This window comes from Tamandua tetradactyla, chromosome 2 (assembly GCF_023851605.1).
Source record: "Tamandua tetradactyla isolate mTamTet1 chromosome 2, mTamTet1.pri, whole genome shotgun sequence".
Lineage (NCBI taxonomy): Eukaryota > Metazoa > Chordata > Mammalia > Pilosa > Myrmecophagidae > Tamandua > Tamandua tetradactyla.
Genome location: NC_135328.1, coordinates 98,231,357 through 98,244,182, shown reverse-complemented (window position 1 = coordinate 98,244,182; position 12,826 = coordinate 98,231,357). Strand labels below are relative to the sequence as shown.

Here is a 12,826-nt window from a genome sequence, read left to right as displayed (position 1 = left end):
CCGGAGCCATCACACACCCTAGAAGGAGGCCCATTGTCACCAACACTCTAAACAGCTGGTCTGTGATGTAGTTACTGGTCCCTTGCAAACACCTGCAAATTTCCAGTCCAAGAGAATTTTTACACACCTATAACATCCTAGGAAGTACTCTTAGCTCCAAGGAAAACAACCCATAGGAATGGCAGACAGTAAGTCCAGATTTCAACATCTAAGCAAGAAAAAGAAAGAATGTTTGTCCCTTTGCTTGTTTTTTTTTTTTTCCCCAGGAGATAATTCACCTAAATGAGTAGAAATATAGGAACATTATAGATCTTTCCTTCTTTTCCCAGGTTTAATTCTGCTCCAAGTGACTCTGATTTATAAAAACACAGCTGTACTAAATTCTTTTCTACACCACTAGAGGGAAATCTAATCTACCTGAACAGAACTTTCCCTTTCTTCTCTTTTTGTTTTTAATAACCACAGAATCAGATTTTCAGGCTGAAGAACACTTTGAGATGTTACCCTGCTCGGTCCTTTCTACACTTGCCCATACTTCAAAATTACTTGAATCTCTTTGGTCACAGAACTTGTGGAAAAGCACAAACTAGCTATCCTAACTGGGCAGGAGCCGTCACAGTTGAGGAACTGTTCCAACAGTCTATTTGAATCCCTTCCAGTTCAGCATGAGTTTATTTCCTCAAATTACATATTCATTATTTATGGAGAACAGCTGGTCATCTTTCTTTGCATCATATTATTCTTTATATTCCTGAAGACCTTCGGGTCACTCCTCTCTTCCAAGCAAAACAAGCCAGCTCCTTCAGCTTGGCCCATGGAGTATATCTCCAACCCTTTAACCAACCCTTTAAACTCTATATCACTCTGCCCTCCCCCTACAGCTTCAAATTGCAGCATCTTTGGACACAATACAGACTAACCTTGGAAAAGAAAAAATAAAATGAAGATTTTCTTCATGCTTTACCTTGTATATATGACTATTTATAATCCTGTGCAGGTGTCTGTTTTTTTTTCTTTTGCATGGGCAGGCACCGGGACTTGAACCCGGGTCTCTGGCATGGCAGGCGAGAACTGTGCTACTGAGCCACCGTGGCCCACCCCAGGTTTCTTTTTAAATAACAGTGTAATGTTTCTGAGACATGTTTATCTATTATGATTCCAAAATCATGTTCCATTACATTGTTATACAGAGAGAAAAAATCCTAATTTTGTCATTCCTAAGTAAATACCCATTTATATAATTTCTGAACTCCATTGTCTCCAAATCCTTTCACATCACATATATTATTTCAATTTCTAATTTCATCCTTCTAATTTTTGAATGTTCCCTCCAGATTTCCTATTTATTATAAAACATAGCCAGTATGTATTTAGAAAATTATTCTTTAAAATTTTTTAAATGTTTTAAAAACTAATTCATTGCTAATTAAACTGAGGCTCTAGATGCCATCTTGGACTGATGAATAGGTAAGAATAAATTCTCAGTTCTCTATTCCTCGAGTGTTAGCATGGACAACATGGATTTTGTAATAAGAAAGACCTGCTTTGAATTCCCGATTCAGAAAGTATCTCCTCCAGCTCTCTCCCCCACCAGCATCCCACCTCAGTTTCCTTATTTGCAAAAGCAGGATGAGAACCTACCCTGCATGCCGTTAGAAAGATGACAGATAGTGGTTTTATCTAAAATGGTACCTGGAATATTATAGATACCTTACAAATGGCAACAAATTTTATTCAGATCCTCAATGATAGGAGGAAAACTGATGGTACCACCAAGGTTCATACAGAATATTAGAATATTTCAGTGTCTTGTATGATTGCATCAGGTTGAGATATTCCAAAGTAGTTAACACTCAATTTGCATTCATTGAGCAAGATTGTATTGAGGATTTGTCTATGCCAGGTGCTATTCTGTGCATTAGAGATGCAGCAATGAACAAAACTGACAATGTACCTAATCTTGTGCTGCTTTCATTCTACTAAGTGGAGAGAGACAATTTTTTAAAAAAGTAATATATATGTGAGATGGGGATAAGTTCTATGGAGAAAAGTAAAGTTGGGTACAGGTGATAGGAAGTCCTCAGGTGGTGAGGGCTATTTCATACATGTTGGCCAGGGAAGCCCTCACTGAGAAGCAAGGGACAAACCATGCAGATGTGAGAGGGGAAAGCATTCCAGGCAGAGGGAACAGCAATTGTAAATGCCTTGAGGCAGGAGTGTTTTTAACATAGTCACATAACAAGGATGTGACAATGACTGGAGTGGAGGGGGACAGAGAGAGAAAGGAGGGGATGAGGTCACAGAGAAGGGTGCCGTTTCCAATAGGGTGTTCCAGGCCATGGTAAGGGTTTTGGCGCTTCTCTGAGTGAGATGGGGAGGCACTGGAGAATTTTAGCAGAGCAATGAGATAACCTGACATGATTTACAGGAATCACTTCTGTTGCTATGTTGAGAATGAAGTGGAGGGGGAGGGGGTGGAGCGGGTAAGATTGGACAGAAGGAGACTACTGCAAGTGACTTCTGCAGTGACTAGAGGGGATAATAGTGGCTTGGCCCTGGGTGGAGTTGGTGAGCCATGGTCAGATTCTAGTTATGTTTTGAAAGCCACATCAGCAGGGTCTGCTGTTGAACTGAATGTGAGATGTAACCAAAAGAGAAAAAGAAAGGGATCAAGCATGGCTCTCCTAGGTTTTTGCCCTAACCAGCTGGAAGGATGGAACTGCCATTGACTAAGATGTAGAAAGCACTGAAAGAAATGGGGTGTTTTATTTGGGAAGTAAGGGAAAGGAGGTGGCTGGAATTTTATTTTGTATATGCTGTAAGACATTCAAGTGAAGGAATGCAATAGGCAACTAGAGATACAGGTCTAAAGGAGAGAGGTCCATGCTCGGAAAGGCACTAATATAGGTGTCGATCATTCTACAGTCTTAACGAATCAAAGGGCCTACTGTTAGGAATTCACAATTCACCTAATTCTTTTCTACTCAAAGTCTGGTCTCTGAACCAGCATTACAGCATCAGCTGGGAGATTATTAGAAATGCAGAATCTCTGGCCTTCCTCAGATTTGAATCAGATTCTGCCTTTTAACATGATCCCCCCAGCTGATCCATATGCACATTAAAGTTTGAGAAGCAGTCCTCGAATTCAGTGCTTCTCATCCCAGGCTGCAGATTAGAGCCACATGAGAAGCTTGGTAAACCTACCAATGGCTAGACCCCTGCTCCCAGAGATTCTAATTTAACTGGTCTTGGGTGGGACCTGTGTATGCCTGTTTTAAAGCTTCCCCTCGACTCTAATCTCTTCTTCATCTCTGTTTTGTTCCTTCTTTACTGCCAGCTTTACATTACTAGTGCTCTTGGAAACCCATCTCAAAAGAGTCAGTCATTTCTAAGATAAGAGGAAGGTGTGTAACTAGAGTGACCATATGTCCTGGTTTATTGGGAACAGTCCCAACATCTTTATTAATAGTGCTCCCTCTCACTCTTAAAAGTATCCTGGCTTGTGTAACCAAGTAAGTAGGATTTAAGGGATAATTATGGTTGCTGAATCATTACATAGATGTTTTTCTCTTTCTGTGTCATAGAATAGTCAAAAGTTAACACCTGAAATGACTGAAACTCAACTAGTCTCACCCCTGTTTATACTTAACTATTATAATGGTCATTCTAACCTGGTCTCAGTCTTGTTTATACTAACTACTGTAATGGTAACAATTTCCTCTCCCATTGTTTGAGTCCATAAAAACCTTGAGCCTCCTAGATTTGGGGAAATAGACTTTTGGGCTACCAGGCCATCTAATCTCCTACTTTGCACCTAGCAATAAACTCCTTCTCTCTTTGAAACCCTGGTGCTCAGGAATTGGTCATTTGAGCCATTGGACAGAGAATTCACAGCCTTTGTCCCACATCACTTGGATGATAAATTGTATGTTCTCCTTAGGTAAAACAAAGGATGGCTCTTGTACTTTATATTTCTGGGTTATGAAGACAAGTAAGAACAAGTAGAGCAAAATCACTTATGATCTTTGGTTTTGACAGGTGAATCAAATACAGAGGAATTCCTGGTGCTTAGATATTAGTCACTAAAATCTTCTAGGTACAGTTTATTAAAAATACACATATAAAGCCCAATTGGAAGGGAGGCTGGGGGAAGTCAGGCTATTCACCAGGGAACAGAGTGAACGGGGCACAGTGAAAGTACCAAAGCCAACTGTTGATTATCCACAAGCTGATTATCAGGCTGCAATTATCCTAACCCTAGTTAAAATCCCCTCCTTTTCTTTTGGATCTTTTATTGTTCATTAGCTATTCCATCCAAGTGTTCAAAGAACCAAGGAGAAAAGGTGACAAAATGCTAATTTGGCAGCCGTGCTAATAAATCTGGTGGGAAAGAAAACAGAAACAATTGTACTGTTTCTGATCACCTGTGAATTTAAGTCCTTTTGGCTCATCTCTCCTTCCAAATGATTACCAGCTGGGTTGAGGGTTCATTGAAAGCCTGCTGATTGCCAGCGAAATTAAAGTAATCCTGTATTTTAAAAACTATGCATTCTTCCAGAAATAGGACTTTGGAAACATTTATTCCTGATTTACCAAGGAAACAGAGGGAAGACAGGGAGGGCACCTTCTCAACTCACCAGAGTCCACCCCACCTCCCCCATCCTCTTTCCACCCAATCACATTGATACACTTAGCTCACATGGATAGACATTAAAAAAATATATATTTTGTTGTAGGTAAGAAATTATTTTACATAACTATAAGACAAATAGCATGATCGCAGTTATACCAAAGACCCACATAGTAAATCTTCAAGTAGGAATACCATGTGCACATAAACTGTATCCCATGCTGTCCTAGTTACAGCACTAGGGTAATTGTAAGTACTTCTGAACAGTCATAGTGTTCAAAATGTGTTCTGTTTGCTTCTGTTTAAAATGTCTGGGAAATAAACTATCAACATGCAAAGTAAAATATCCACAGCCAGTTGAGTGGAACTCTCTAGTCCTTTTGCAGACTAATCTGACTGTAGATGAGTTAGGATGGGCACATTAAAAAATACCTGCTCAACTGAAATTTGATTATCAATGGATTTTCTGCAGATTAGAGTACTTCTCTGTTTTCTGGACTGGGAATAAGAACAAACTAAAAGGGAGGAAGGGGTTCTGTCTGCGGACGAGAGCACACAGGCAGCTCTTTCTGTGCCAGTCCCTAGATCAGCAATAACACCAGCAGCTTGAGGCGAGCATGTTAACAGTTAACCCAAGACTTCCTTCCAGAATTTTTGGAAAGCAGAAGCAGGTGCCCTGGAAAACAATGCTGTGAAGAGAAGGAAAGTGCTCAAACTTAAACGCCCAGCTGTAGTTCAGCAGTGATTGAGACAAGTAGACCTGCTGAGAGACTCTTCTTCCCTTTTCGTAGGTGTTTAGATTTCATTCAAAATCTTACTCTAACTTATGTCTTGATTTAAATGTGTTATGCAATAGGGCTTGAGTTGGTGAGTCAAAAGTGTATAGTATTTTAATGAGTCCTATTTCAATATAAAATACTTAACTAGAGCATGTACTAAATACTCTGAGGCCCAGTTTACCCAGTCTTGCTTATTGTTAGAAAGGGAGGAAATAGCAGCAACCAGAAAGGCAACCATAACTTGGCAGTCTTTAAAAAGACAGAAAATATGTAGTAATGGGGCCTAACACATAACTCAATTCTTTTTTCTTTACCCAGGAATTGAAGCATATACTTGACACCTAATCCTCTAACAGCAGACCTAATGGAGGTTTTCAGCTTCAAATGAAACCTGAAAAAAAAAGTCGTGTCACTTTGGTTTTATGGACCACCTCGCAGGGGGACTCATGCACTTATAGGATTGTTATGACACACACCTGATGGACTAGACCTCATATTCCTGCAGTCCATGTGGTCGGTAAATAAATAAGCAAATATCATGACCACTTAACCTGTGCAAATAGGGAAAAGAATGCCGAGGACAAATAGAGTGAGTCAGTGTTGGTGAGTCCAGGAATATCATTCCTCTCTCTGTGCGTAGCTCTGGACTTTTAGCCCTTTCTTTAATTTCCCTTTCCAACATGAGAGTGGTAGAAGTGTTTTATATGGAAAGAGAGGGTAAGTCTCTAATTCTTGCATGGTTTGGTGCTATCTTGGGTGAAATGTACTCACTCACAAATTATGTTGGCAAAGCGTGGCCCATGCCTGCATGGGATTCTGTGAGCCTGGGAGGGAAGGCCGAGGACTTTATGGCAGCAGGTGCCTGTCCTTCACACTCCCACTTACCCTGAGACCAATCCTCAGCCTCTCTATTTCCCCAGCTGGGGTGATTTTACTCCAGGCAGCTCTTCTGGTTATGGAGCCAGATGTCAGGTATTGCAGCACGATTTTTATCAAAAGAAAGATACCATGAAAAACCTATTAAATTGACAAAGAGAGAAAATTCTCTCTGGTTTCTTATTACATCCAGGCAAGAATTATGAGATATTATAACTGGAAATTGTGAGCAACTCTGAAACAAGAAATAGTCAGTACTTCTTTGCTCCTCTACTTTTTGCCAAAAGAAGCACTGCAGATCTCAAGGAATCATTTACTAAGGACCCTACTTCAAATCCAGATCAAGGTAAGATCGAGGAGACAGGAACAGCCAGCCATGTAGCTGAATATCCAACACTGTAGTGGGTCCTTTGTGGTATTAATGAATGTTGCTTGGACTTTTAATGAATGTAAGGATAGGGAGACTTATGGTTGTGCTACTGTTATTTTCTGAGTTCTTAATTAGCTTTACTATTGCAAACATGAGGGGATTTTGCCAAATACAGCCCAGCTAGCCTTGTCAGTGTCTTTTTTTTTAACCTTAAATTCAGTCCAGCTATAGCCTCTCCTCTCATGATAGGCCCTACAGCAATCTCAGGAAGGAAGCCTGGGTAGCATCTGTACTGGCACCTCCATGACTACAGTCTAACTCAGTTTTCCAACCCTTCAAGATTCATAATTTACATGAGCATATTCAAGGTTCTGAGGAGTTTGACCATCTTAACTTTAGCTAAAAATTTCCTTTCTGCCCAAAGTACTTTTTCTTTCTTTCTTTTTTCTTTTTTTAGTAAATACTATACTAATCCACATAAATTAAAAGGCAGACAAAACTAATCAATGGTTGTTGAACTCAGAATTATAGTTTCTAATACTCTAGATAGAGTATCAACTCTAGGGTTGATAGAGTTGACAGGGAAGGGTCACAAGGGAGCTGTACGGGATGATGGAAATGTTCTGTGTATTGATATGGATGGCAGTTACACAGTTAAATACACATACAAAAATCACCTAGCTCTCCACTTAAGATTTATATACTATATACATTATACATCAATAAAAGCATTTTAAGAAGAAACACTAGCCTTCACCTATATCAACAATAAGCAACTAGAAAAGATAACAGAAATACGATGTTCCACCATAACACCAAAAACTTTACAGTATTTAGGAATTAACTTGATTACTGAGAAAAAAATTTAAGCTCTACTTAGTATTTTAAAGATCCGAATAAATGGGGAACTATATTATTTTTATGGATGTAAAGTACCTTTTCTTGATGTCTCAAACTGATTAACCTACTGCAGAACAATCAAGAGAGGCAAGTCGTTTGGGAAGTGCTGGCCTAAACTCATCATAGTTGGTGATTTTTCTGCTTCAAATGCTGCAGTGAATGAATTAAATATTCCTGGAGTCACACTAAGATTGTCCTTCAGCTGGAGGCATCAATACTTTCCAGGAAGTAAAGTCATCCCCACGGAAGGCCCACAGAAACTCTCTGTGTGGCCAGAGGTGAGGGGACACCAGAGATGAGAGCCCAGCTCGGCCTTGGTACCTGTGGCTCCTGGTCGTGTCCGCTGGGGTCCCTCTCGTAGCTCTCTGCATACAGCCTGATGGTGGCCCGCACCCCACTGGAGGAACTGAGCCGGAAGATGAGCCGAGATGCATCTGAGAAAATGATCCTCAGGCCCTGTGACCAAGAACATCCAGACCGATGAGTGAATGAACAAATTCGCAGGTAAAATGAATAGCTGCTATGGATATTAGCATGTTTCTATGATCTAAAAGCAATTGTCATCATTACAATTTAGAAATGGCTCTGGACACTCCACCAAATAGAACTACATGGTGAACCAGGAAGCTACTTAAGGTTACCCATTTGTCTTTTTATTCCATTTCCATGGCTTGCGGTTAATGCTGGGGAAGGGTTAGGGGCAAAACTATGAACAGATGTTCAAGCTCGCTCGCTTAGGTAATGTGGGAATCAGAAAGAGGTGGCGGTAACTATGTAATGATATTAATAAATGTCCATAGGGTCAAAGTTCATCCATTATACATGTGCTGGACACAATGGGGTAGGCAATTTACCAGTACAATAAGACAAACTATTCATGTTACTGTTACCCCCACATGATGTTAGGCTTTGCTTTATGTGCATCTTCTCTTTGTTTCTTTCCTCAGCCTGATATTCCTTTGCTAAGAATGGAACCCTACAGAAGTGCTCGGTGGGGAGCCTCAGCTGGATGCAGGTTTCTGAGTACATGCTCATTTTCCTGGCTCTCTCCTTCCTTCTTACTCATAAAAAAGACCTAGCCACCAGCTGGGATGGAGCAGAGTTGCAGCTGACCTCAGTGCTGCCGAGGATTAATTCTCTCTTCATACATTGTGGTTCGGGGCATCCCCACTCTCTTCTTAATAGCTGTGGGGATATTTTAAAAGTATGTCTACGAGATCAAACTGTGTTCTTCTGTTGAAGGAAATTTGTTCTCTGAAGACAATTGATAAAGTAATTGTTTGTAAATAAGCATTTGGCAGGGGTCAAGGGAAGGGAGGGGAAGGAACAAAATAACATGTCTGTTCACTTGTTGCTTCTGAGACAACAGAAGTCTCAAGCAACTTTGATACAAGACATTTCCCTACGCAATTTAATAAATGTCAATTTACCCTTGAAGCCTCTCTGGCCTCAAATCCTGCTGTTGTTGAGAATGTGCTACTGAACATATATTATACCTGTTGTATAAATCTGACTGCCAATTCCTTCCTTCACCCCAATCTGCTGATATCTGCTGTGGGGGCACTACGATTTAATCTGAGAGGTTTTTCTTCTTTTTAAATGTTGTAGGCATATTTTGTTCTAATTCCCAAACAAAAAGTTTTACCCTCTCTTGGAGGGGTCCAATGTCTGCACAATTTGCTTTTTTAAAAAAGGGAAACAAATGTTAAAATGAATTTAGTATATTGAAATGCTAGTAATCAATGAAAGGGAGTGATAAGGGGTATAGAAAAAATACAGGGGAAACAAAGGTTAAAATATATTGGGTAGTTGGAAATACTAGCAATCAATGAGAGAAAGGGGTAAGGAGTATGGTATGTATGAGTTTTTTCCTTTTTGCTTTTTATTTGTTTTTCTGAATGATGCAAATGTTCAAGAAATGATCATGGAGATGAATATGCAACTATGTGATGATACTGTGAGTTATTTATTATATACCAAGAGTGGGATGATCATATGGTAAAAATGTTCATGTTTGTATGTTTTTATGTTAAAAAAAAAAAAGAGAGAGCGAGAGAGAGAAAAGGGAGTTATTCCCCTTACTAGCAACCAGTCACTCCATGATACTGGCTTTGCAAACAGGATATTTTCCAGTATTCATTCACTGGGCAAGCATTTTAGAGTAGCTTTTATGAGTTGGCTACTTTTGTATTGTCTATGGCTGCTTTTGCACTTACCAGTAGAATTGATTAGTTGTGATGGGAGACCGTCTGGCCCACAAAGTCTTAAATATTTATTAACAACTGGCCCTTTATAACAAGTTTGTTGACCCCTGGTATAAACCATCCTCTAAGCCACAACCAGAATACTGACTTTACAGGTTTGCTTCAGAAAATAGAAAACACAACTATTTGCCTTATCAAAAGCCCAGTAGAGAGAAATTAAGTTTATGAAAACTGCTATAAGGGCGTCCAGTCTATCTGCTTCCCACAGGCATCCCAGGTTCCAGTCCTAGATTCAGCTGGACAACACTTGGACCAAATGAACTTCCGTCTAACCACCCACTCCCAACAGAAATGAATTTATTACATTTCAATTTAGTTTTATTTCTTGTTTTTATTGCAGGGCGTCACAAGGCACCACCTTACAAAAGTCATCTTTGTAGTTACTTATGAATATTGTTGGGGACTATGTGTCCCAACACGACGCCCCACAGGAGATATTTTTTCAAGAGCCAAGTGTTAGGAAAGGCTTTCTTTCCCCAAGGAGCTGGTATTTTATTTTCTTCCTGACAATAAGAACTTCATAACTAACCATATTTCCCTTTTCAGTATGGCTTCTGGGATACTTAATGCCAAATTTGAGGTTCAGCCCAAGTGGACTCTTATGACTTGTATAATTGTGATTTTTTTCTCTTCTGTTCTGAACTCTCTTCTTTTACTTATATTTTCTTTTTATTTTGGTTTCGCATTTATGTTCTAACAACTTCATTACATGTGTTTTTGCTGCCATAAATCCTCTTGAAGAAACAAGGCCCTGTGCAAATGAATAAAATAAGCCCCCATCACAGCCCTAACCCCTCAGAGCTGGAATAGCCGTGTCATCTCTTATGGCTTAGCCACACCCTCTGGTCGGGCAGAGCCTTCTATACCTTGCTCACCATTTTATCCACACAGCCTCAGGTAATGGCACATAGTAAGCTCTCCATAAAATACTTGCTGAGTAGATAAACACTTGTCACATGTTCAACAACTGGAGCCAGTGTCCGGAATCACCACTGAAGCAGTCTCTGAAGGCAATCCTCCAAATTTAACAAGGACTCAGGCTAAATGAGAACGCACTCACCTTCTTCATCTGTGAACGGGGTTAACACACCCACCTTGAAGGGTAGTTGTGAAAGATAAAATAATATAGACCTCACCTGGAGCAATCCATTATGGAAGCTACTTTACTGTATCTACACATCCCTCGTTTTAGGACTAAGATCGGTTTGGGCTAAAAACAATAGAGTTGAAACATGGTGGGTTACTGTCTCCAGCTGTGTAATTGTGGGCAAACCATTCACTCATTAATTTGCAAACTCTGATGCACGTAGGAATCAGCTGGGGATCTTTAAAAAGCAGCAGTGCCTGGCTCTTACCCCAGACACTATGATCTTAATTGGTATGGAATGTGACTCAGGCATAGGGATTGTAAATGCTCTTCAGGTGATTCTAATGTGCAGCCAAATTTGGAGACCACTGCATTAGCTTCATTTCTTTAGATCTTGCCTATCTCATCTGTAAAGTGCCTGGACTGTACTACCTGGTCAGACATAAGACGACCCCTGACATGTCCAGGGTTTCATGAATACACTCATACTGGGGTCTCAGGAGGTCTGAAACACAGGGGGCTGATAAAACCCAATTCTGCAGCTGAGCCCTGATAGCCTCCTCCTAGTGCCTTGTTAGCAATAGAACTATTAGAAGTACCTCCTCTCAAGCTATCTGACACTAATTGTTTCTATTATAATCTTCTAAGGAATTCATGGAGCAAGTGTGAAGGAATTCACCCTGTTGTTGTTGGCCACAACAGCAATGGTAGCTGGAATGCCCAGGATGACACAACATCCACAAGCTCACAAAAGGGCAAATGATGCCCTCCTCTATTAGACGATATCTATTAGAAGATAACGGTTATGGAGACAGGGGTATTAAAAAGGCACCTAGTTCCACCTAGCATTTTTCTTCCTTTTATGTGCCTATAGTTGTATGCCTCAATGATGGTGTGGGGTTTTGCCCACCTTAGCTTTGTCCCACTAAAGAATGTTTGTGAAAGGACTCCATATCTCCTGCCTGTTTGCAGCTATTTTCACACAAAAGCCCTGTGATGTGCTTCCAGTTATCACTATAGCATTTAATCTTCTGCCAGATTTGCTCCCACTTTGGTTTACTCTTCATGAAAGTCGGTTTGGTGGAAATGGCACAGGAATAGTGACTAGAAAACTCAGGCTACAATTCCAATTTGGCCACTTCTTAGCTGGTGGTCTTGAGTAAGTCCCATAAGCTCTCTAAAACCTGGTTTCCTCAAAAGCAGATTAAAAGTAACACAGTCTAGCTTATTTTGAGTTGTTATGCGCCTCAGATCAGAAAATGTAGGTGAAAAGTGCTTTGAAATTTACAAATCACCATAGAAATGTAGTTATTATTCTTATGTGAAACTTTTAATGAAAACAGTGCCATGCTCTAGATTTTCCAACCTTCTAGATTTTGCAAAAGGTTGTTAAATAAACCTTAACACCTATGGTTTGTATTGTGATGGCACATACTTCTTTATTTTTAAATTAGGAAGAACTGAAACTAATTTTAGGAACTTTGCCATGCCCTCTGAAATCACTGCCTAATTCATGAATATATTACCATTAATCTTCCACTGAACTGGCTTCTTTGACAATAAAATATTCCCTCAAAGTTGGTCAATTTAGTCCCTTAACTTCCTTAAGGAGGGACCTTAGAGTCATCCAGGTCATTTCCTCCTTTTACTGAAAAAAAAAAAAGGGGGGGGGGGGAGTTAAAAAACTTGTTTATGGTAACGCACCTTGTATTTCAGTCCAGGTCTTCTAACTCCTGACTCATAATTTTCTGTTGAACCATATGAAACTGTTGATATTCATGGATTGCTTCTCATGCAAAATGTCTGAACAATATCTCACATGCTCTGTATGGTCCCCAAAGCTGGCACAATGCCTTATGCAGAGTAGGTATCTGATAACTGTTTGATAAATGAATGTTGAATTTTTTAAAAGCTGTTGTG

General features: G+C 39.9%; 1 protein-coding gene across 1 annotated transcript in view; it reads right to left on the bottom strand.

Moving 5' to 3' along the window:
- The window catches only part of PGM5 (phosphoglucomutase 5), a 165,139-nt gene that overhangs the window by 18,507 nt on the left and 133,806 nt on the right, over nucleotides 1–12,826 (bottom strand). Inside the window, exon 10 of the mRNA XM_077148353.1 lies at nucleotides 7,877–8,011. Within this exon, the coding sequence (XP_077004468.1) occupies nucleotides 7,877–8,011 (135 nt within the window). The remainder of the gene's footprint in view (nucleotides 1–7,876; nucleotides 8,012–12,826) is intronic.